This window comes from Malassezia restricta, chromosome VI, assembly GCF_003290485.1.
Source record: "Malassezia restricta chromosome VI, complete sequence".
In the NCBI taxonomy this organism is placed as follows: domain Eukaryota; kingdom Fungi; phylum Basidiomycota; class Malasseziomycetes; order Malasseziales; family Malasseziaceae; genus Malassezia; species Malassezia restricta.
Window position 1 is genome coordinate 505574 of NC_040198.1, and position 21722 is coordinate 527295.

The window sequence follows — 21722 nt, forward strand, 5'->3', positions numbered from 1 at the left end:
TGGGTGGCCGTAAAACGGGCTCGCTGCTGCAGTGTCCCTTGTCATGTGCCTGTATGACGAACGCCCTGCCCCGACTTCCTTTGAGATGCGACTGGTTGTATCCCATTCCCAACTGTATACCACGTCAACCGTGTTTATAGCCTACAATGAAAACATGTATGCTGAGAGTGCTATGAAAGAAGGTGGTGATGATTAACGATAGAGGGCGCTGGACACAGCTTCGCGGAAGCTGCAGAGGAGACGGGATAGGTTGTCGGTGGGCGGCGCGGGTAGTGGCTCCTTGGGCAGGAATGGATCGCGGCGCATACGGCCCTCGCCATCGCCGAACACTTGGATACTAAAGTCGGCTTCGGTATCGCCGGCGGCCCAGCGACTCGCGATTTCCATTTGGCGGCCGCGCTTACGACGCGCGGCCTCTGCGAGTCCTTCGATTTCGGCGCGCAGCGAGGCGCCCACCTTGCACTCTGGCGGGGGGGCATGGTCAGGGGGCGCGTCGGGCGTGGCCAGGTGGGTCGATTCGAGCGCGTCGACCACCTGCCCGACATCGTCCGTGTCCTGCATGGCCGAGGCCGGCGGCGTCCAAATGCTCGCGAGGTCGTCGGAGCCCGCGCCGATGGTAAGCGCCATGTGGCGGAGCCAGGCGAACGTCGAGAAGACGAACGGATCCACGTGGGACCAGCGATGCAGGAAGTCGTACCAGGCGGGCGCGCCGCGATCGAGGAATGAAGCGAGTGTATTGATCGAGCGAGCTGGGTCTTGCACGCGCGCGCGCAGGCTCTCGAGCAGGTCCAAGAGACGCAGGAGGAACACGTGCAGGTGCTGAATGTCTTCGCGGATGCCCTTGATGCGGTGCATGCGCACGAGGGCCTCCAGGAACGGCTCGAAGAGCACCGTGAGGGCATCGAGGATCGCAGGGTCTTGCAGCATGCCACGAATCTGCGCCACGTCGCGGTGCAGCGAGTAGAGACGCAGAACGCGCTGTAGGTGAATGATGAGCATGTAGCCCGGACCAGTGTGGGTCTTTTTGCGCAGGGCATTCGGATGCGTCGCGAGAAACTCGGTATATTCTCGCGAGGCAGACATGACGCGCTGCACTTCGACTTTGCTGAGCTTGGGCGCATCTGAGCCACGCACGATCGCAGCGACGAGCGGGATACGAGCCTTGTGTGCGTGCTGTCGGACGAGTCGCTTAAAGTCCCCGGGGCTGTCGACAAACATGCGCAGCTTGCGGATCATCGTGTCCGATCCAATGTCCTGCTGCAGCGCCCGCAATTCATCGTCCATGGCGACGGGGTTGTCCTCAAACGCGATCTCGAGGATCGACTGGAGAAACTTGTTGCGCAGGAACTGCTTCTGCCATTCAGCCACGCATTGCATCACGGGCAGCCGCATGGCATGGGCGAGCTTGCGCCACGGCACAGCGTCTACGACGTCGCGCACGCGCAAGAGGTTCGCACGCGACTGGTCGCTCTGTACAAAGACGCCGTACAGAAAGCGCGCAGCCTGCAAGTGGCCCCAGGAGACCATCATCTGGTACGACGACGGCAGCTCGGCGAACGTCGGCGTCGCTTTGAGCGCGTCGTACATCTTGAGGAAGCCGTCGCCCTCGACACAGTCGAGCCAGATGCGCATTTGCACCCGGCGCATACTGAGCACCGTCTCGCCGGCCATCTCGGCGTCCTTTTCACGCTCTTCGATGCGGCGGCCGTCGACGCGGCGTCGCTCGGCAATGTTGAGCAGTTCATCCGTATCGAGCTCGCGATCGTGAAAGCATCCAATACTGAGGAAAGCGCGCACTTCGCTGCTTTCGCATACGCTGCGGATGGCCAGCGTATCGCGCATCCACGAGCGCAGTAGACGGCGATCGACCTCGAAGCGCGGCATGGAGCGGGCTCGTGCGCCATAGAGGGGCTGGAGGATCTCGGTCGCCGTCAAGCCCGGCGGCGGAGCGCGGCCGTCTGGCACGGACGCGTCGTCGTCGTCGTCACTTGGCCGCGTCATGTACGACGACGCGTCATGGTCCGTGCCCGTCGTGGACAGGTAGCTCGACGTGTACGACTGGGCCTCCGTATCCGAGCCGGACGGCGTCGAAAGCGTCGCCGTCGACGGCGGGCGGCCAGGCAGGCGAGGCAGCGGACGTACGTGAACGTACGGGCCGAGCTCATGAGCCAGCCTGGCGCGGAACTCTTCCCAGTCGCGGTCGTTGCGCACGACAAACTCGTCCATGCGATTCGGGCGGCGGATACGCAGGACAAAGTCGCGCTCGCGGTGCGCGTGCTCACGAACAGCCACGATATCGACTTCAAAGCCGCCCGCGCGCAGGCGGTCAGTCGGTCGGCGGTAGCACACGAACGCCTCAGGCGGCAAAAGCTTGGCATGGGGCCATGGCCACGAGCGGCTGTGCACGAGTTCGTTGGGGTAGTACGGGTTGCCGGGCCCGACGCGCAGCACGGCGACCATGTACCGCGTCGCCCATTTGTGCAAGAGACCCGCTACCGACGAGAGGAACGACTGGGCCATAAAGGGCATGCCGTCCGTCTCGCCACGACGGTCGATGCCCGCGCTCAGAGACCGAGCCTGCACTTCGCGCAGGATCGGCGCCACGGCGGTGAAAAAGTACCTGCGCCCCATGGCTGCCTTGCTGGGCGGCGGCGGGCCATGCTTGGCAGGCGGCGGCGGCACAAAGAGTGGGCACGTACACAGCACGTTGCGCAGCAAGAAGCGCATGAGCGGCAGATCGATCGGCGGCGTCTCGGGATCATACACGTCGCGGCGGAAGATGTCTTCGTCGTCGTCGAATTCCGTATCGCCAAAGTCGTCCGCGCGCGAATCGGTCTCCGAGTCCGGCGCCGAGGCAGCGCGGCGCGAGTCCTGTGGGCGCTCCAGGGACCGCATCGCAAAGAGGCGCTCGCTCTCCCAGGTCAGTTCCTTGCTCACCATCTCGCGCAAAAAGTAGTGCACCTGCTCAGGTGCCAAGTCACGCACAAGCCACGGTTGGTGCGCCGCCTTGGCCTTGCCACGACGTCGCTCCTGTGCCTGGTCCTCCGTCTCCGTTTCCGTGTCTGTCGGCGCAACGGATGGCGTCAGCAGGTACTTGCGGGCATCGCGAGCGAGCTGCGTGCGCGGCTGCGCAGGAGAGCGCGAGGTCGGCACCTTGTGCTCCAAGTCGCGAAATCTCTGCGGCGGTGGCGCTCTCGCTTTCTTCGGCAGGTGGGTGGCAGACGTGCCACGCCGCGGGCGGCGCGACTCACCACGGCCGGGGATGGGCGTGCCGCTGCGCACCGAGAAAAAGTCGCCCGAGCTCGCCGAGGCCGTCGGTGCATGGCGAGAAAGAGGCGGCACATCCCACCCGTCTGACACGCGCTGGCCGCTGAGCGGCCCCGAGCGAGGCATGAGCGGACTCGAAGGCTGACCAGATACAGCCTCTTCGTCAAAGAGACTCGGCTCGATGCTTTCTGGGCGCGAGACGGGACGCACAAGGCGGTCGAGCGCGCGCTCCTCAACAAAGGGGTCGATCAACTCGGGACGGCGGCCACTGGGCTCGTCGCGCAGGACGGCGTGATTCGCATACGCGTGCGGGCGGGCGTACGGTGCGGCACCCGACCGCGTCTCCAGCACATGATCCGCGCGTGATCGCTGCGCTGGCCGTACGGGCGTGGCAGCGGGCATGGCCGAGTCGTAGCTGTCACGACCAGGTGTGCTCACGCGCTCGGTGGCGACACTCATGTCGTCTGTCCGCGGCGTGGACGGCGCAGATACGTGGCGCGCCTGTGCGGGACGCGTAGGTATGGGATAAGGAGCCGACGTCGCGGAACGCGGAGCCAAGCCGGCGTCAGGTGGGCGCTCTGCGACGAGGGAGACAGGCTGCGGATCGCCGGGCGCTTTGGCTGAGAGGAGCGAGGGCGATGCGCGGCGCGGAGACATGGTCCGCGAAGCAGGTGGGCCGGCGCGACGTGGCGCCATGTCTGAACGCATAGCAGGGGGCTCCGTCTCGCCCAGCACTCTCGCACCACCCATGGGGGGCGATGTTTGAAGAGCACTCTTGCCAATAGCCGCGTCGGCATCTTGGCCTAGATCATAGGCAGGATCGTGGCTCTCCGCCATGGCGAGGCGCGGAGAAGCAGGATCGGTGGTAGGGCGTTTGCTGCGCTGACCCAGGATGGGCAGACGATGCAGCAGCGACGTTTTCTGCGGCACGTCTTTCCCGGGCAGCTTTCGACGCAGGCCGGGAAGAAAGCCGCTCTTCTTCTCCGCAGCCACAGGAACGGGTGGCGGCACAGGCACTTCGGCAGGCCGTGGCATGTCGGTCCGCATCGTACCCGCGTCCTTGGGTCCCTTGGTAGCGCCCCCCGGCGCTTCCGAGATGGCACGGGGTGTGCCGTCCGAGGCGGTATCGTCACTGGTATACTCATCTTCGTATGGGTCCGAGTACTCGTGGTCCACATACGCAGCAGAGGCATTCGTGCCAAGCGTCTCGATCGAGTCGCGCTCGGTATACTCGTCATCGTAGCCTGTCATGTCAGAATAGGGCTCTTCGTCGTAGTCTGTCTCCTCCGAGTACGGCTCGTCATCGTAGGTAGCCGCTTCCGAGTACGGCTCATCATCGTAGCCCGTCAGCTCGGAGTACGGCTCGTCATCGTAGCCCGTCACTTCTGAATACGGCTCGTCATCGTAGGTGGCAGACTCAGACATGTCTTCATCGTACGGATCGTACTCCTCCGAGTAACTCGACTCAGTACGGGACGGCTGCGACGTCCATGAGCGCTCTTCCTGCGGAAGCACAGCGGGCCTCATGGGCGGCGGTGGGTCCATGCCAGCCGCTGGCGGCTGCGGCGCATGTTTCCGCAGGCCCATCACATTCATGGCTTTCCGCATCGTAGTGGCGCTCCCGTCGTCACACGGTCAACCACACACGAGGAATCTAGGTCTGTGCTGCCTCGTGGAGACGACCAAGGCACCACGCGTGGGACGAACAAGGTGAGAAAAAAAAAAGCGATCAGCCCACGTTGGGGCCGCAGGCGATCCTAGCGTCGTCTGGGGTACGGCGGCCGTATGTGCTGCAAGGGCGTACGCAGAATCTGCACGGCATCGAATCATGCGTGGAGTCCACATGACAGAGAGAACGCTCTTTACTCAGCAGACCGGCAGGGCGACGGCCTGCGCCACGAGCGTCACATAAGCAAAGGGAAAATGACGTGCTCACCTGGCCTGGCGCTGTCGTGGCCAGTCGCGGCACTCAGCCTTCTTCCCAGCGTATGGCCACTACGAAATCGTCTGCGCTGAACGCGGCCGCCCTGTTTACGGGTGGCGCCTTTGTTGGTGCGGCTCTCTACACGGTGGCTCGCTCCCTCGTGCAGGCGTCGATCACCAAGACGCCGAAGAGTCAGGTCAAGCTCGTTGAAGCGCCGCCCAAGGCGCCGGGCCCCGATCAGGACGAACAGGGCCTGTATGTAGCGCCCGTCGAGTCGGACGCAGCGTCGATGTACGACGTGTGCGGTGTGATGGGCCAGCCCTACGAGCCACGTAGCGCGATCCCAGCTGTGCAGCCACAGGACACGCACGTGGATCTTGGCACAGACACCACGCTGGTCTCGGACGTGCAAGACCTGCCGAACCTCAACAAGAACATGCTCACACTCAGTCTTCTCGTGATGGAGATGCTGGCGCTCGAGTACAGCGGTACGATCTTCACGTACGAAAGCAGCTCTACGGGCTTTGGTGCATTTTGCGAGTCGCAGCATGATAAGCGAGTGATTCCCATGCAGACGCGCGCAGGTGCCGGTCAGGCCGTCGTGGGTTTCGTGGCCGGCCAGGGCAGTAGCGGAAGCGCTGTGCCGAACAGCAGCTCGACGGTCACGGTGCTGACGAATGCCGCCGGTTTCCTCGCGATGGGTCCGTCGCTCGCGACGATCCCCGCTGACAACACGGATCTCGTGGTGCATGTGTCGGGCATCAACCAAGGCATGCATGATGACTTGCGTGTGGCTAACGACTATGCCTCGGCGCTCTCCACGGCCGCCATGCTGAGCGATGTCGGCTACGAGGTGGTGCTATCCGCCTCGCGTCAGGAGGCCATCGACGTCGCCCACTATGCGTACACGCGCCAGACGAAGCGTGCATTCGTGCACATTTTCGATGGTGCGTATGCGGCGTGTGAGCGCAGTGTTCTGTCGCCACCGTCGTCTAAGGTGCCCGAACCATGCACGTACACGGGTCCATCGGCGCCTGCCACCGCACTCGTCATGCCTCATGGCGCCATGTCGCATCGTGCGCGTGCGCTCCTCTTGTCACTGCCGCCTCATTTGCGCGGTAAAGTAGGCATTGTGAGCGTCCGCAGGCTGGGCTCGTGGGACGCTGCTGTGCTGCGTCGGGCCGTCCCTACGAGTGTGCAGACTCTGCGTGTCGTCGAAGAGGCGTTCTCCTCGACGGATGGCGCTCTCTATGCAGACGTACTCGAGTCGGTGCTTAGTGGTGCTCTGCGTGGCGTGCGTGCTCAGTCGCTCGTGCTCGCACCTGGCCAGGCGCTGTGTCCCGAGGCATGGCACGCGCTGCTGAGCCTCGCTGCTGAGCAGGCAGCGCCGTTGTCGCTGAAAGATGTGCTCGCGCGCGCTGCAGCCGTGCAAGTGCCCGATCTCATGCCGTTCTCCAACTCTCACCTCGTCACTTTCGTGGGCACCGATGCTGGTGTGTCTGTGCCGACGGCCGAGCTGCTGGCGCGCTCGCTCTTCGACGCATCGAAGTATGTGCGTATGCTCTCACGCTACGATAATTATGCTGCGGGCGGTGCCGTGCGCTCAGATGTACTGATGTCAGAGCGCCCTGGTGTCGATGTCCCGATGGATGTGCTGGCACGCGACGGCACGTCGCATGTCGTCGTCGTCAGCGAGCCGGCCTCGCTGCTGCCTGGCTACCGCGTGCTTGAAGCGCTGCGCCAGGATGGCACGCTTGTGCTCAATGCCGCCAATTGGACGCCCGAGGACGTGCAAGGTGCTCTGTGCGCGGCCGACAAGGCCCTCTTGGCATCGAAACGTGCCAAAGTCGTCGTGATCGACGCGCAAGGCGTCGCACAGACGCTGCTGTCAGACAGCAAGGCACGCGGTACGGCGGCGGATGTGGCGCCTGCCGTGCTTATGTCGAGTGTGGCGGCAGCTGCGCCGCACCTCGGTCAGTGGGTGCCGCACACGCACCAGGCTCAGCCTGTGCGCACGGACGGATGGAGTACGACGAGCGACGAGGTGCCGGAGCGCCAGACCCTGTCGTACAACGGAGTGCGTGCCAACACGGCGCTGGCCTCGGATGGCGGCCAAGTCGTGCGTGCATCGTGGGCGCTGGCGGCATGGCAACTCATGTTCCGCGAGGCGTACGGGCTGGAAGAAGCCGCGCTGCGTCCAGACCTGCCGGAAAAGACGTACAACGTCCGCGTGGCTGTGAACAAGCGCCTCACACCGCTGGACTACGACCGCTACCTGTTCCACATGGAACTCGACACGACAGGCACGGGCCTGCGGTACGAAGTCGGTGAGGCGCTCGGCGTGCACGGCTGGAACGACGAGCACGAAGTGTCCGACTTTGTGCGGTGGTGCGGTTTCCATCCAGACGAGCTGGTGTATGTACCGAGCGTGACGCGCCCAGGCTCGTTTGAGACCCGCACCGTGTTCCAGACTCTGCAGCAGAACCTCGACATCTTTGGCAAGCCGCCCAAGAGCTTCTTTGAGGCGCTAGGCAAAATCGTGGAGAGCCAGGATGAGGCTCGCTGGCTGCGCTTTATCAGCTCAGGCGAAGGCAACTCGACGTTCAAGAAGCTGTCGGATCTCGAGACGGTCACGTACGTCGATGTCATGCACATGTTCCCGACAGCACGGGTGACCATGGATTGGCTCGTGAAGAATGTCGAGCCGATTAAGCCACGTCACTACTCCATTGCCAGTGCGCAGGCGGCTGTGGGCGACTCTGTGCACCTACTCATCGTGACGGTCGATTGGAAGACGCCGCACGGTAGCCCGCGCTTTGGTCAGTGCACGCGCTATCTGTCGGCTCTCAAGCCAGGCTCGATGGTCACGGTCAGTCTCAAGCCCTCGGTCATGAAGCTGCCACCCCTCGACTCGCAGCCGATTATTATGGCTGGTCTGGGTACAGGCGCTGCGCCATTCCGTGCCTTCTTGCAGGCCCGCGCGCTCAAGAAGAGCCAGGGCATCGAAGTCGGTCCCATGTACTACTACTTTGGCTCGCGTCATCGCTCTATGGAGTACCTGTACGGCGAGGAGCTGGAAGCGTACCTGCATGATGGTCTGCTGACGCACCTAGGCCTTGCTTTCTCGCGTGACCAGAAGAAGAAGGTGTACATCCAGCACAAGATCATCGAAGACGGCAGGCAGCTCGTCAAGTTCCTCGTGCCGGACATTGACGGCCAAGAGGTCAAGGATGGCGACAAAGGTATCTTTACACTATGTGGTCCTGTCTGGCCCGTACCGGACATCCAAGAGGCACTTGTCCAGGCCTTTAGCGAATACGGCTGGGGCCGCGAGAAGGCCGAGAACAAGATTGCCGAGCTCAAGGACGATGAGCGCTACGTGCTCGAAGTCTACTAATTCCCCCGCGGGGTGGCATACCTCCACATAGAAGGTCGAATAGATGAGCACGTGATCTATGAAGTTTTACAGTTTTGCTGCCGCGCGAAGCTTGGGTGGGTGAGAACATCCGCCGTGGTGTGTCTCCTACCACTAACGCGATGGCCACTGTCAACCAGAAGATCTTCCGTACGGCGAAGGCGCCCGCTGGTCCTCCATCTGAGGTCGAGACCACGGTCTGCCAGGCCCTTATTGATCTCGAGTCGCACATCCCTGAGCTCAAGATGGAGCTGCGTCCTCTCCAGGTGAGCGCTGTCAAGGAGGTCGAGGTCAAGGGCGGCAAGAAGGCCTACGTGGTCTTTGTGCCCATGCCCCAGCTCAAGGCCTTCCAGCGTATCCAGCAGAGGCTCACGCGTGAGCTCGAGAAGAAGTTCTCGGACCACCACGTCGTATTCATTGGTCAGCGCCGCATCATGGGCAAGCCCACCAGCCACAGCCGTGCGACGCAGCCTCGGCCCCGCAGCCGTACGCTGACGGCTGTCCACAGTGCCATCCTTGAAGACCTTGTCTTCCCTACGGAGATTACAGCTAAGCGTGTGCGCGTGTCCACGGATGGCAGCAAGCTTGTCCGCTGCGCCCTGGACTCGAAGGATGCCACCAGCCTGGAGTACAAGCTCGAAACGTTCTCGAGCGTGTACCGCAAGCTCACGGGCAAGGAAGTGGCCTTCACCATCTAAACTATCCTCGATCCTGCTCATGCCCAGGGCTGCGCACCTTGCTGCCATGGGTGACGTGTACTTTTGTACGCAATGTGCGTTGTGTTGCAATAGTCTATGCACGCCTATATGCTTCCACGCCGCGCCGTCCAACTGCGTGAGGTGCCTTGTGTCTTGCAGTCATACCCTGTAGTCGGACGTATACGCCCCAAAATACATAAGAATGCCTGCATAGTCTCGGTTGCACGTGATTCGAGCACGTCATTCGTGAGATGCCGAAGACAGCACACAATGGTGCGGGTGCACATGCACCGCGGAGTAAGGCGTGACACAATAGGTCGTGTTGCCTTTCTTCTAGTGCACACGACTTCTTGAGGGATAGCGAGCACCATGTCAAAGCGGATCAGCTCTTGGTTTAAGAAAGGCTCAAAGCGATCCACGAGTGACAGTGAATCGTCGGACGACGTGTTGGCAGCCAATGTCGGCTCGATCGCTGGTGATAATGAATTACTGTACGCGTCGCCCGCTGTGATGGAGTCTGTGAAACACAGCAAGAATAGTGCCAATGGCAACAACAGGATTGAGTTTTATTCCAAAGACCTGCCGTTCTTCTGGCTCAACAATGCATCGCCCCATCCCGTTGTGGTCGATGGCATCCGGTATCCCACGGCTGAGCATCTTTTCCAGGCCCAAAAATTCATCGACAGTCGCCCCGACATTGCCACCAAAATTCGCAAAGCCTCGAACCCGGTAGAGGCCATTCATATTGCGCGCACATTCGCCAAGGAAGTGCGTCCCGACTGGATTAGAGATGGCGTCAATGTCACGACTATGCGCATGGTCTTGTTGACCAAGTTTATGCAATATTCTGATCTGCGTCTGGCCCTTCTCGAAACAGGTGATGCCGAAATTGTGCATGCTAGTCCAAATGACGCCTTTTGGGGTTCAGCAGCGATGTCAGACTCGATCGGACGCGGCCGAAATGTTCTCGGTCGCACGATCATGCAGACTCGCGAACTGATGCGCGTAGCAGCGGGCGTTGGAGCCAACAGTGGCACTCAAACAGTCTAAGCACATAGCCTTTGCACGATACCCAGCGTTTGTCCACATGGTTCATGGCACGTGCGATTTTTTGGAAGGGCTCGTCCCAAAATTTTGGGCTGTCCTGCGCCATGAAGGAGGTTGTGCCGGATGTGTGGGTGGGCAAGCCTCCCTCCTCCGACGTGCTCGGCAGCATTCAGGCGGTGATCAGTTGTGCCCTTGATCCGTGTCCGACGTCGTTGGCCGAATTGAATGTGCCTGTGGATGACGCACCTGAGGCGCCCATCTTTTTATACTTTGCGCAAGCCCACCAGTTTCTCAGTACACATGTGCAGCGCAAGGAGCCTGTGCTAGTGTACTGTGAATCTGGGCGCTCATGCAGTGTGACGGTATGTTTGCCCGCCTGACCATAGATTGTCGCTGCTTACCTTATCGCAGAAAGGCACGCAGCCAGTGTCGAGCAGGCCTTGGCACAGATTCGACATGTGCAGCCGCAGGCCGAACCCAACGCAGGTTTCTTGCAGCAATTGGAGCTGTACGTGTCCGAGTCGTGCCGGGTGCGGCTAGCATCGCCGCGTGTGCGCAGGTACCTTTTGCAACATACTTTTGCGATGGGCGACTATATCACGCCAGCCATGCTGGCTGCGCAAGATGATCCATACTCGGACGCTGTGCCAGATACACCCGCATCTACGTGTGCGCGTCTTCGATGTAAGATGTGTCGTCGAGAGTTGGCGAAGGACGCGGATGTGGTGCAGCACGAGCCTGGCAAGGGTGAGCTGGCGTTTGAGCCACACAAGCGCGATAGTGTGCGTCGAGGGCAAGACACGGCACCTGTTGCGCGGCAAAAAGGGCCGTCACTAGGCCTGGAACGAATGCAGCGCGTGCTAGGGCCACGGCGCGGACTCCTTCATTCGCCAGCGTGCTCGGCGTACTTTGTCGAGCCGCAGCTGTGGATGACCGAGTCGTCCGACGTGGTAGTCGGTGTCGTGTCAGGCCGGCTTGTTTGTCCCAATACCCACTGTCACGCCAAGCTGGGAAGCTGGACATGGGCAGGCACACAATGTGCATGGTACGTACTGGCTACTAACACACAGCGGCGCATGGGTGACCCCTGCCTTTGCACTCCAGCGTGCCAAAGTCGATGAGGTTAAATAATGTACACTTAGCCAAGGAAATTGACGACGAAAAAGTGCAGCACGACCGAAGCCAGCACGAACTCGGCCAATGCGCGGCCCTCCGTGACGCGAGGGCGATCCTTGGTATCAGCACGGGCGCCGATCTGCATTCGCAAGGCCAGAGTCAGTACGAACTGGCCGACCGTGGCAGCAAACCCGGCCAGGAACGAGTTGAAAGGATAGTCGGAGAGCACGACGCAGTAGACAAACTGCAGAACCCCCGTGACGAATAAAAATAGCAAGAATGCATCGATGAGCTTAAAATGTGATGGCGTCTCACTGATATACGCCTTATACAGTTGCGTGAATGCGTTGCTGGGGGGCGCAGCTTTGTTTGAGGCCCGTGGCACGGCCGCCTTGCTCTTGCCCATGACGCGAGAAACGAGGCTCGAGCCGCCTCCCAACTCTTGTCACATGGGACCACGTGGCACGCGAAGACAGAAGTCGAAAATAGCTGCCCCCTCTTTGCGGACGACGACCGTGGGCCATGAACCCGAACGCACCCAGCTTTGGCTTTAATCCTGCGGCGGCCGGCTTTGTTCCGCGCTTTTTGCAGCAGCAACAGCAGCAGCAGCAGCAAGAATACGATGCGTACTACAACCAAGGATTTACGGGTTTCGCCGCCCCGCCACCTCAGAGTGCTGCGCCGCCCATGCCACCAGCGCCTAGCAGCGGTCCGGCACCGCTGCCGCCCAAGGCAGCGGCTATGGCCTCAGAGAGCAAGCCAGCTGGAACGAAAAAGGCGGTGAGTGTGTCGATCGGCGGTGCCAAAAAGCCAGAGCCCCCCGCGGCCAAGGAAGAGCCTCCAGCGCCCAAGGAAGAGCCCAAGCCGGCCAAGCCGGCCAAGGAAGCTTCGGCCGCACCCAAGGGCCAAGCTGTGAAGCAGCAGACAAAGGTTGAGCAAAAAGTGGCTGAAAAAGCGTCGGTGGATTCAGACAAGGTGCTGCAGGACGCACAGCGCGCGACGGATGAGGAGACACTGCGTGATCTGTTTGGTGACCAGGAGATCAAGTCGCACCTGAACCTGGTGTTCGTGGGACATGTTGATGCAGGAAAGTCGACGATGGGTGGTAACCTGTTGTACCTGACGGGCATGGTGGACAAACGCACGCTGGAGAAGTACGAGCGCGATGCGAAGGACATTGGACGTGACTCGTGGTACCTGTCATGGGCGCTGGACTCGACGCAGCAGGAGCGTGACAAGGGCAAGACGGTCGAAGTGGGCCGTGCATACTTCGAGACGAGCAAGCGCCGATACACGCTGCTAGACGCGCCTGGCCACAAGTCGTACGTGCCGAATATGATTGGTGGTGCGGCCCAGGCCGATGTGGCGATTCTGGTCATTTCGGCGCGTCGTGGTGAGTTTGAGACAGGCTTTGAGCGTGGTGGCCAGACGCGTGAGCATGCTGTGTTGGTCAAGACGGCCGGTGTGCAGCGCTTGATTGTGGTGGTGAACAAGATGGACGACCCGTCGGTGGGCTGGGACAAGGAGCGCTTTGACGAGATTGTATCGAAATTGTCGCCTTTCTTGCGTGCAAGTGGCTTCAACCCCAAGACAGATGTCATTTTCATTCCCGTGTCGGCGTTCTCGGGCGCCAATTTGAAAGAGAAGTCGAGTGATTGCGCGTGGTACGAAGGTCCACCGCTGCTGACGTACCTCGACGACCTGGAGCTCGGCGACCGCAAGATGAGTGCGTCGCTCAAGATGCCTGTGAGCGAAAAGTATGCGGATATGGGTACGTACGTTGTCGGCAAGCTGGAGAGTGGCAAGATGAAGAAGGGCGATGCGCTGATGCTCATGCCCAACAAGACGACGGTCGAGGTGCTGGCTATCTTTAACGAAGTAGACGAGGAGGTGCCAGCAGCTGTGTCGGGAGACAATGTGCGTGTGAAGCTCAAGGGTGTCGAGCTCGACGAGGTGCAGGCTGGCTTTGTGTTGACGGACCCGAAGGACCCTGTGCATGTCGTGCGCCGCTTTGAGGCGCAGCTCGCGATCCTCGAGCACCGCAACATTATTTGTGCAGGATACAGTGCTGTCATGCACGCTCACTCGCTCAACGAGGAAGTGAATTTGACGGCGCTGCTGCACTACTACGACAAGAAAACGGGCCGCAAGAGCCGACGTGGTCCGCAATTTGCCAAGAAGGGCATGAAGATCATTGCGCTGATCGAGACGACGGCGCCCGTGTGCCTCGAGCGCTTCCGCGACTATGCGCAGCTCGGCCGCTTTACGCTGCGTGATGAGGGCAAGACGGTGGCTATCGGTAAGGTCACCAAGCTGCTGTCCGACGACGACGTGCCCAACGTCGGAAAATTGTCCATCAACTAGGCATCTACATAGCAACTATACGTGCCGAACTTCATCCGCGTCGTAGCGGGGCAGGAGACCCCATTCTTCCGCTGACTTGGGTGGCAGCGCCACGTCTTGATCGTCTTCTAGGGTATGATGGTCCACAGGAACACGGGCCTGCTGCAGGACACGGGGTTTCGCAGGCGTGGGGGACGTGGACTGCGCTTCTTCGTCCACGGGCGCAGACTCGCGCGTGAAATAGTCGGCAAGGGCGAGCGTGCACACCATGATCGCGACGATGCCAAATACCAGTGCCAGCGCTCGCCGTGTGGCGTCCCATTTAATGCGCTGCTCAATTTCGGTCTTGAGGTCGCTTAGAAAGATGGTGAAGCGATTATTCAGGTCCTGGATCTCCTGCTCGAGGTTGTTGCTCTCCTCCTGCACCTCGGTCTTGCGGCTGTTCATTTCCACCTGGATATCATGCTTGAGTTGCTCAATGTCGGACTGTAGCTTCTGATTCAGCCCGTCAATCTCGCGCTCCAGCAAGAGGGTAATGCTGCGCAGGGCAGCGGCATCGTTGCGTGCGCGCACACGCACCTCGGTGCGCAGCTCAGACAGTGCCGAGGAGAATAGGTACAGTTGGTTATGGAGGTCACTGCGGTTAATATTCTCGTTCATCAACGTTTCGCCGTGATGCCGTAGCAGAGCGCGTGTGAGGTCCATGATCGCTTCGGCAGGGTCGTGACGGCGAGCGGAGGCATCGCTTCGTGTAGCTTTCCACCCGCCATCCTCGAGACGCTGTACAAAGGCATGTGTATCAAACGGCTGATCGGGTAATAAGGACAAGTCACTGCGTCGGATCGGAGACAACGCAGGCGTCTGAAAGGCAGGAATCGGGCCCACCATATCGTCCGCATAGGCGCACGACGCGTCCGCCGGCTTTGGTGCCGCCTCCTGCTTGGCGCGCGGGGCCTGTGATGACGGCATACTCATTAAACTCGTTTCGTCAGGCGCGGTCGAGGAGTGCCTCTCGCCCTCGTCACGGAAGAAGGAGGGCATGTCCTTGGCCGTGCCGCTGCCGCCCGTCATGAGGGTATTCCCTGGTGAGCGCTTCTGCGCGTGCAGAAAACGCTGCTTGAGCAAGTCTTCGGCTGTCGCACTAACCAGCGAGGTCGCTGACATGTCCTGTTCGTGGCGCTCGCGCTCCTTTTCCTGGGTGCGGGTCGGTGCTGTGTCCGTGCCATTTTTCGCAGACACGCGATCACTTGATGGTGCCCTGGATGCGTGCTTGCACCGCACATGCGGCACGAGATACAAGAATGGGCGCGATGTATACCGCGCATGCCGGAGGCCAGCGGCCAGCGCTGCACGCATCGTCGCTCGTACAGCTAGCAGCCACCCAAGCCTCCTGCCTCTGGGCGCGAGGGGCTACGATGTGCTTAGTCATCCTGACTGGGATGTCGGTCCATGATCGCAGGGGCCAAGGGGCACCATTTGGCGCCGCGTCTGTCTTTCGCCACCATGTCGGGCGAGTTGCCAGAGGTGTCCGACAACATCAACCCCACGCCCACGGCCGGGTACAAGCCCGGAGAGAAAAAATCCATACAAGAGTATCAGTCGCTGGATGCGGGTGATGAGAGTTTGCGCCGCTGGAAAGAGAGTTTGGGCATCAGCTCCTCGGCCACGCAGGGCGCCATGGACCCGCATGCGCCCCGCCTCGTGATTCATTCACTGGCATTGGAGAGTGAGCAGCTGCCGGATGGACGCGTGGGCATCCAGCTGGACCGCCCTGGTGAGTTGGAAAAGGTGGCCAAGATGCCGCTCCAGATCACGGAGGGCATTGAGTATGCTGTGACCATCCAATTTACGGTCGGTCGCGAGGTCTTGTCGGGTCTCAAGTACATTCATGTCGTGAAGCGTGCTGGCATAGCCGTGGATCGTATGGAAGAAATGATCGGTTCCTACCCACCCCGCGCTGAACCATACACGAAGCGGTTTGCGCCCAACACTGCGCCCAGTGGATTCTTGGCCCGTAGTGGCACGAATACGGTGCGTAGCAGGGTTGTCGATGATGATGGCACCACGTATGCCGATTTTACGTGGTCGTTCAAGTTTACCAAGGCATAGGGGAATGGACTATAGACATAGATGGCGTACACAAGTGTCACTCTGAACGACGTTCTTCCAAGCGCTTACGTGCCTGGAGAATCATTTGCGCTTTTCGTTCCTGTAAGCTCTGTTGGCGATCCTGCGCGTTGGGAGACCATGCCACAGCGGCTGGCTCCTTGCCTTTCGGTGTGGTATGTGGCTCGTGCAGGCGACTTTCCAAGTGGAATCGCGATATGAGATTCGAGGAAGTAGACGATGCAGCTTTGGTGGCGGAGGCAGTAGCAGCCGCTGACGTGGATGGCGTCTGGCGCCGTTGATAGTCCTCGGATACCGCCTGGCGAGCTTCGTCAGCACCTGGAAAGCCGGGGGGCGGTAATGGAAGGTACCCCTGCTGCAGGATTCGCTCGCAAGTTACTTCTGCACTGCCACTTAACGACAGATCATAGCGGATGGATGCCTCCGGAATATCTGGAAACATGGACCGGACGGCCTGGACAGCCTCCGGTGATGGCTGGGTGAGGGCGGATCCATGGGTTTGTCTGGCTGCTGCTCAGGTAAGTAGGCGCTACATACCACCTCCAATAATGCGCACAATCACCCACAACGTCACGAGCGCAAACAATCCCCCCACAACGTCGTTCATGGTGTCCCAAGCGCGCGTCTTGGGCAGCCCATGGCGCCATGCGGCCGCGTGCACCGTTGGTGTATCACGTGATCGGTTTGCTACGACGAGTCGGCGTCGGGGAAAACTCGAATCGGCGGCGCTCCTCCCCTTTTCGAGAGAGATGTTTGCGACGGCAGCGAAGCTCTCGAGTGCGCAGCCTGCGTTCAGCGAGCTGCACAAAAAGTATGTGATGAACTTGTACAGGCGCTTCCTGCGCGACTCGCTCAACTGGCACATCCGGCGCGACGCGTGGCGCCTGGATGCCATTCGTATCCGCACCGAATTTGAACAGCACCGCCACGTTCGGAACCCGCGTGAACTTGCGAACATTTTGAACCAGGCAGAAGCGCGTCTTGAAAGCCGGCAACACCCCGATCCATACAAGCGTACGTACTGACAGCCACGACACAGACTGACACCGCACAGCGCCGACGTATGTGGGCGGTACCAAGTGGTACGTATGCGCTTATGGTGACTAACTTGCTTCAGGGAGCGCAATTTGCCTGTATGTTCACCAGGAATGACTCACCGTGCAGCCACGTCTGTTTACCGACGAGCAAAAGACCGAGTCGCTCAAGGACCAGAATGTCTAGACACTAGTGTTCGTAGTGTAGTTGGATTTACAGGAGCCTATGAACCATCACGTCGAGCAGTAGCCCTGCTGCCAGTACACGAGGGGCCGCGGCTTTGAGTCCATGTGTTCGTGGCCGATCTCGACATCGTGGATTTGAGCAAGGAAGAGCGCGCTGCCAGCTTCGTTCGTATGTACACATCCGTTGACAAATTCGGTCGTGCCGTGCAAGTCGGGCGACGTCAGGTCCAGTTGATACACCAGACTACACGCTAGCGATCCAATGGCCTCGGTCGGTATCAGCTGGCCCTCGACGGCCTTGGATGGCTGCATCGGGTGATGCCTGAAAGGGTGGTCGTCTGGCACATGCTGGTGTGAAGTAGGATAGGTCTGGGCGCCTGGTCGGGCAAAAAAGTTGCTCATCGACTGCTGCGTGAAGGATAGGATATGTATCAGGAAATGGGGCTGGCGCGCAAAGGCGGATTGCACTAAGCGATCAGGGCTCTCAGAAGGATGCGGCTCAGGCGACGCTACACCTGCTCGCAGAGCATCGGTCATGCGGCTCGGCTCACGAATGGAAAAGGCCACAAGTGGCGGCGCGAGAGATACGGTCGTAAATGACGAGAGCGTGGTAGCGTGGATATGTAGGGACGGGTCATTGGGGTCTCCTGAAGGCACAAAGGCTGATACCAGAGCAACAGGCTGAGCACTGGTTCGCATCACCCGTCGAATGGCTTCACCCAGTGCCACTCGATCTTTGGCCGCGCAGACTGGCGATGACGTGCATAGACCGCGTCGCACGCGTGCACACCACACACGGGCGCTTCGAGCATGACGAGCCCACATTACGTTGGCTACCCTTGGTATCTAACGCTGCTAAAGGGCGTGTAAGCGTGTCAATCTACTGTGGCGCAGTCCTCAACGAAGCAAGGCCAGGCCGGTGAGTGGAAGAAAGGGGATTTATGTGGAGAGAGGCTGTCCCACCCGTATCTGTGCTCACACTCCAAGGCCTGACAGCGAGGTGGCTCAACAGAAAGTGGATCTGTATGTAGGTCCTGCGAAGTGTGAAGCGGCACAAGCCGTGCACACGTTGGCGCGACCAGCCACAAAGGATATGATGAATGCGTGTATGATTACAAACCTAGGATCTGGAGAATTCGTCTGTCAAAGTGGGCATCTGTGATCGGCGCGTTGCTGGGGTCCGTATTCATGGGTATGAGGCGGGATGCATCAGGCTTTTCGTAGCCTAAAAATGGGTTGGACAGGTAAGAGAGGTAGGTGGCATGTACGGCCTTGCATAGAATCTGTACTTGGTCATCGGGAAATGGCTCGTTCAATTGCTCCAACATGAGCATAATCTTGATCTGGGATGGAGATTGGTATCCATAGATAGCCCAATCTTCGATGGACAGCAGATGACCCAGGTACGGATTCGTATGCAGCCTCACGTGTTCTTCCACCACATCCAACGCACTATGAGCCAAAAAGTGCCATTTGGCCACAGCGTCCGTGGGCTCGATAGCACGCAGGTATAATGGCGCATTGTTCTTCGAAATAATGACGACGCACTTTACATGGTGCCCCAAGTCGGTGTGAGAAGCAGGCGGCGTCAGCACTTGAGCCCCCCTCATACCGCGCGTCCGTCAAACCGGGCGCACGCCCTGACGAACCGCATCGTTGTGGTCACGTGAACCGTCCGTGACCGAGGTCGTCGACGGCAGCGGCGCCCGCCGAACCCTTTCTCCTTGGCCCCATGTCTTTCTGGCGAAACATCCTGCCTCTGCGATGGAGATCGAGGCGCTCGTTAGAGTCGACATTCTTTGTTACGACTTTTATTGCTGCCATGGTGACTGTATCTCTGTCGGCATCGACCATTTTACCGTGCCCAGCAAATGGCAAAGGCAACCTTCAGGACCGACTGGACTCTCGCGGCACTTTTTCGGAAGAGGAGATCATGAGTGACGACGCCAAAAAGGCCCATACTCGCTACGCGCCCGAGTCGCTGCCTGTCGGCGGGCTGGGCCAGCGCGCATACCTTACCCGGCGTGGCGGCTGGATTGAAATTGAAGAGCGGCCTCCGCTCTTTTCGTGGCGTCGTTGGACGTCCTAAGCACTCTGTATACCTCTTTATACCCTCGATAGCGACTGGAAACGACTTGACACACGAGTAGCTGGGTGGTAGGCACATCCACGTGATCGACGCCACCGACAGGTACACGTTCCCCCACCATGTTGGGGCGTGTGTTGCATGTGGTTGTCGACGCCATGCTGATAAGCATGGTGCTCTCAGGCATCAAGCGAAACACGGGTCTGACCGTGGCACTGCCTCGCATCAAGCACCTCGAGATGCGCAAATTTGTGAGCGCGTATCTCGAAGCGGGCGAATGGGTACGTCGTGAGGCACTGACGTCACAGTTGATGGACTTTGCGGTGGTGTGCCTCGGCCGCTCATCGTCTTTTGAACGTATACGTTAATACTGTACATGCTATGAAGCGGATAAAGATACCATTGCAGAGGTGGGTGTCGGGCCCACCGTGCCTCCCCTGCCATGCAACACGGCCAGGCGTTTCGTGATGCTTTTCAAGAATGTCTCCACAGTCGACGTGGACGGTACGCATGAGTTCATTCGGTCTTCCGTGGGATCCAAGAGGCCCATGAGCAGGTGCAATGCTGTCTCGTATGCCATAATGCAGTGTGTAGGGTCCCACGTGCGTGTGTCCTGCTTGTTTCCTTCCAACTCGTCCAAGGCAGCCATACGTGCCAATTCCAAGGCCTTGTCAAAGATAAGACGATCGATGTGCTGAGCGGGATCAACAAGCACATTCGTATGGCAATTCGAGCGTGCCTGGAGCGACTTGTGGTAGCATTCGTCAAAGCGCACGCGGAACCACTGCGTCAAGTCACGGAGCTGCTCTGGTGGCTCGCTACCGACTGACCGTTCAGCATAGGCATTCAGGTACTCCAATCCACGCTGCAGCAAACTGAGCGAGCGAATGTACAGCGCCAGGCTTTCCGCCCCGGCTACTTCTTGCAGGTAAGCGCTGGTCGAGTTGGGGCTGCTGCCTGCGGGTGAGTAGCTGTGAAGATGCAAGGGGCTCGGCGGTACTTCGGCGTGCCGCGTATCAGCAAACTCGATGAGAACGTAGGCTTTTTTTGCGAGAGTTTGTAGCAGGGGAAGGAGGCCTTCATCAGCTGTGTATGAGAGACCAGGGTACGAAGGAGCTGACATGGGCTTGCTGAGAAGGGAAAGCGGTGGTGCCTCAGGGCCGAGGGATGCTGGCTTGTTCTGCTCTGTCAGAGCGTGTCCCTGACTGGCCAACTGCATCGCGCGGGACAGGGCGCTTGGCTGCGCGGGTGGGCGATCGTCGGGGGTATGCGGCGTGGGCAAGGGGGCGTCGTTCGTCGGCGGCTTGGGCGGGGCGAAAATATCGGCAGGGAGATGGGCGAGGTGCACAGACGCAGCGAGCTGATCTTTGATAATGGCGTGTCCGCTGTAGGGCACATGTGTCACCACGGGGTCGGCGAAGAGCTCGTCGAAGCTCATGCGCTCCACGGGATGCCGTTTGAGAAGGCGGCGAATGAGGGCCTTGATGTCGGGGGCAATGACGGGTGGGGGCGGGCGGGGTGCCTCGCCATTCAGGTGTCGACGCATAGCGTCCTTGGCGAGCGATTGTTCGGAGCGCTCGTCGGGGAACTTGATCCGGTCGTTGCTCTGCTCGATGCGCCGTAGCAGCTCGACGTGATTTGAGGCGCGAAATGGCGGTTTGCCGACGCACATTTCGTACAGCACGGCACCGACGGACCAGAGATCTGCCTTGGCATCGTACTTTTCGTAGCGCAATATTTCTGGTGCCATGTACAGCGGCGATCCGCACAGTGTTTTCGCCAGCGAGGCGGCTGGCAGATTCCGAGCAAAGCCAAAGTCGGCGACCTTGATGAGCGGAATTTCGCGGGGGTGGCCGGAGGCGAGGGATTCGTCGTCGGGGATTTGCAAGAGCAGGTTTTGGGGCTTGATATCGCGGTGCACAATGTCGCCACTGCGGAGGAAGCGCACGGCTGACACGAGCTGGGCCAAAAAGGAGCGGACCATGTGCTCGTTCAGGCCGCCGTACTCTGGGTGTGGGAACTTGGCGCGCTGCGCGGCGGCCAGTGGGTTGGTCTGGGCATCGCCGTCCCATGGTGCGACTTGGCCGTGCTTGTGAATGTACATGGACAGGTCGCCGCCTGGGCAGTATTCCATGATGAGGTGGATGTGCTGGTCGGTGTAGAGGCAGTCGCGCAGGTCGACAATGTTGGTGTGGCGCATGGACTTGAGAATAGAGATCTCGCCCTCCAAGTTCTCGAGGAGCTTGGACGAAAGTTTGCTGCGGATGACCGACTTGACGGCGACGAGCTGATGTGGCATCGCCGTATGGTGAGCTCTGTACACAAGAGCAAAGGAGCCCTTGCCTATCTCAGAGTCGAGTGCATAGTCGCCCACTTGGGATAGGCCGATATCGGACTCCTCCGACGACAGCATAGAGGAGGAGGGGGAACCGGTGAGCGGCGGTGGCGTATCGCTTTTTTACGCCACGCGCTTGGGGCA

At 60.0% G+C, this 21722-nt stretch overlaps 16 protein-coding genes across 16 annotated transcripts; 9 read left to right on the top strand and 7 right to left on the bottom strand.

Moving 5' to 3' along the window:
* Positions 1–192: 192 nt before the first annotated feature.
* On the bottom strand, positions 193–4875 carry MRET_3655 (uncharacterized protein; the record flags this gene model as incomplete). The annotated part of the gene is made up of 1 exon (XM_027630282.1): positions 193–4875. One exon carries the CDS (start codon positions 4873–4875, stop codon positions 193–195), a length of 4683 nt encoding a protein of 1560 aa, XP_027485885.1.
* Positions 4876–5255: 380 nt separating this feature from the next.
* Positions 5256–8588, top strand: MRET_3656 (sulfite reductase (NADPH) flavoprotein alpha-component; the record flags this gene model as incomplete). Its single annotated transcript, XM_027630283.1, has 1 exon — positions 5256–8588. The coding sequence occupies one exon, from the start codon at positions 5256–5258 to the stop codon at positions 8586–8588; it is 3333 nt and encodes a 1110-aa protein (XP_027485887.1).
* A 140-nt stretch (positions 8589–8728) lies between these two features.
* On the top strand, positions 8729–9304 carry MRET_3657 (small subunit ribosomal protein S7e; the record flags this gene model as incomplete). Its single annotated transcript, XM_027630284.1, has 1 exon — positions 8729–9304. One exon carries the CDS (start codon positions 8729–8731, stop codon positions 9302–9304), a length of 576 nt encoding a protein of 191 aa, XP_027486003.1.
* Positions 9305–9673: 369 nt separating this feature from the next.
* Positions 9674–10354, top strand: MRET_3658 (DUF1768 domain protein; the record flags this gene model as incomplete). The annotated part of the gene is made up of 1 exon (XM_027630285.1): positions 9674–10354. One exon carries the CDS (start codon positions 9674–9676, stop codon positions 10352–10354), a length of 681 nt encoding a protein of 226 aa, XP_027485899.1.
* A 101-nt stretch (positions 10355–10455) lies between these two features.
* On the top strand, positions 10456–11482 carry MRET_3659 (mitochondrial alcohol dehydrogenase isozyme III; the record flags this gene model as incomplete). The annotated part of the gene is made up of 3 exons (XM_027630286.1): positions 10456–10713; positions 10738–11396; positions 11422–11482. 3 exons carry the CDS (start codon positions 10456–10458, stop codon positions 11480–11482), a joined length of 978 nt encoding a protein of 325 aa, XP_027485898.1.
* Positions 11483–11489: 7 nt separating this feature from the next.
* On the bottom strand, positions 11490–11873 carry MRET_3660 (oligosaccharyltransferase complex subunit epsilon; the record flags this gene model as incomplete). The annotated part of the gene is made up of 1 exon (XM_027630287.1): positions 11490–11873. The coding sequence occupies one exon, from the start codon at positions 11871–11873 to the stop codon at positions 11490–11492; it is 384 nt and encodes a 127-aa protein (XP_027485958.1).
* Positions 11874–11989: 116 nt separating this feature from the next.
* On the top strand, positions 11990–13831 carry MRET_3661 (peptide chain release factor subunit 3; the record flags this gene model as incomplete). The annotated part of the gene is made up of 1 exon (XM_027630288.1): positions 11990–13831. The coding sequence occupies one exon, from the start codon at positions 11990–11992 to the stop codon at positions 13829–13831; it is 1842 nt and encodes a 613-aa protein (XP_027485959.1).
* Positions 13832–13846: 15 nt separating this feature from the next.
* MRET_3662 (uncharacterized protein) lies at positions 13847–15166 on the bottom strand (the record flags this gene model as incomplete). The annotated part of the gene is made up of 1 exon (XM_027630289.1): positions 13847–15166. One exon carries the CDS (start codon positions 15164–15166, stop codon positions 13847–13849), a length of 1320 nt encoding a protein of 439 aa, XP_027485960.1.
* A 147-nt stretch (positions 15167–15313) lies between these two features.
* Positions 15314–15919, top strand: MRET_3663 (Rho GDP-dissociation inhibitor; the record flags this gene model as incomplete). The annotated part of the gene is made up of 1 exon (XM_027630290.1): positions 15314–15919. One exon carries the CDS (start codon positions 15314–15316, stop codon positions 15917–15919), a length of 606 nt encoding a protein of 201 aa, XP_027485961.1.
* Positions 15920–15956: 37 nt separating this feature from the next.
* MRET_3664 (coupling of ubiquitin conjugation to ER degradation protein 1) lies at positions 15957–16544 on the bottom strand (the record flags this gene model as incomplete). Its single annotated transcript, XM_027630291.1, has 2 exons — positions 15957–16447; positions 16475–16544. 2 exons carry the CDS (start codon positions 16542–16544, stop codon positions 15957–15959), a joined length of 561 nt encoding a protein of 186 aa, XP_027485962.1.
* A 142-nt stretch (positions 16545–16686) lies between these two features.
* MRET_3665 (NADH dehydrogenase (ubiquinone) 1 beta subcomplex subunit 9) lies at positions 16687–17158 on the top strand (the record flags this gene model as incomplete). Its single annotated transcript, XM_027630292.1, has 4 exons — positions 16687–16951; positions 16992–17019; positions 17055–17070; positions 17102–17158. The coding sequence occupies 4 exons, from the start codon at positions 16687–16689 to the stop codon at positions 17156–17158; spliced, it is 366 nt and encodes a 121-aa protein (XP_027485963.1).
* Positions 17159–17205: 47 nt separating this feature from the next.
* Positions 17206–17982, bottom strand: MRET_3666 (flavin reductase domain protein; the record flags this gene model as incomplete). The annotated part of the gene is made up of 1 exon (XM_027630293.1): positions 17206–17982. The coding sequence occupies one exon, from the start codon at positions 17980–17982 to the stop codon at positions 17206–17208; it is 777 nt and encodes a 258-aa protein (XP_027485964.1).
* A 287-nt stretch (positions 17983–18269) lies between these two features.
* Positions 18270–18767, bottom strand: MRET_3667 (trafficking protein particle complex subunit 2; the record flags this gene model as incomplete). Its single annotated transcript, XM_027630294.1, has 1 exon — positions 18270–18767. One exon carries the CDS (start codon positions 18765–18767, stop codon positions 18270–18272), a length of 498 nt encoding a protein of 165 aa, XP_027485965.1.
* Positions 18768–18889: 122 nt separating this feature from the next.
* Positions 18890–19246, top strand: MRET_3668 (uncharacterized protein; the record flags this gene model as incomplete). Its single annotated transcript, XM_027630295.1, has 1 exon — positions 18890–19246. One exon carries the CDS (start codon positions 18890–18892, stop codon positions 19244–19246), a length of 357 nt encoding a protein of 118 aa, XP_027485966.1.
* Positions 19247–19365: 119 nt separating this feature from the next.
* Positions 19366–19611, top strand: MRET_3669 (fungal protein of unknown function (DUF1748); the record flags this gene model as incomplete). The annotated part of the gene is made up of 2 exons (XM_027630296.1): positions 19366–19524; positions 19552–19611. 2 exons carry the CDS (start codon positions 19366–19368, stop codon positions 19609–19611), a joined length of 219 nt encoding a protein of 72 aa, XP_027485967.1.
* Positions 19612–19622: 11 nt separating this feature from the next.
* Positions 19623–21656, bottom strand: MRET_3670 (serine/threonine-protein kinase ULK2; the record flags this gene model as incomplete). The annotated part of the gene is made up of 1 exon (XM_027630297.1): positions 19623–21656. One exon carries the CDS (start codon positions 21654–21656, stop codon positions 19623–19625), a length of 2034 nt encoding a protein of 677 aa, XP_027485946.1.
* Positions 21657–21722: the final 66 nt, after the last annotated feature.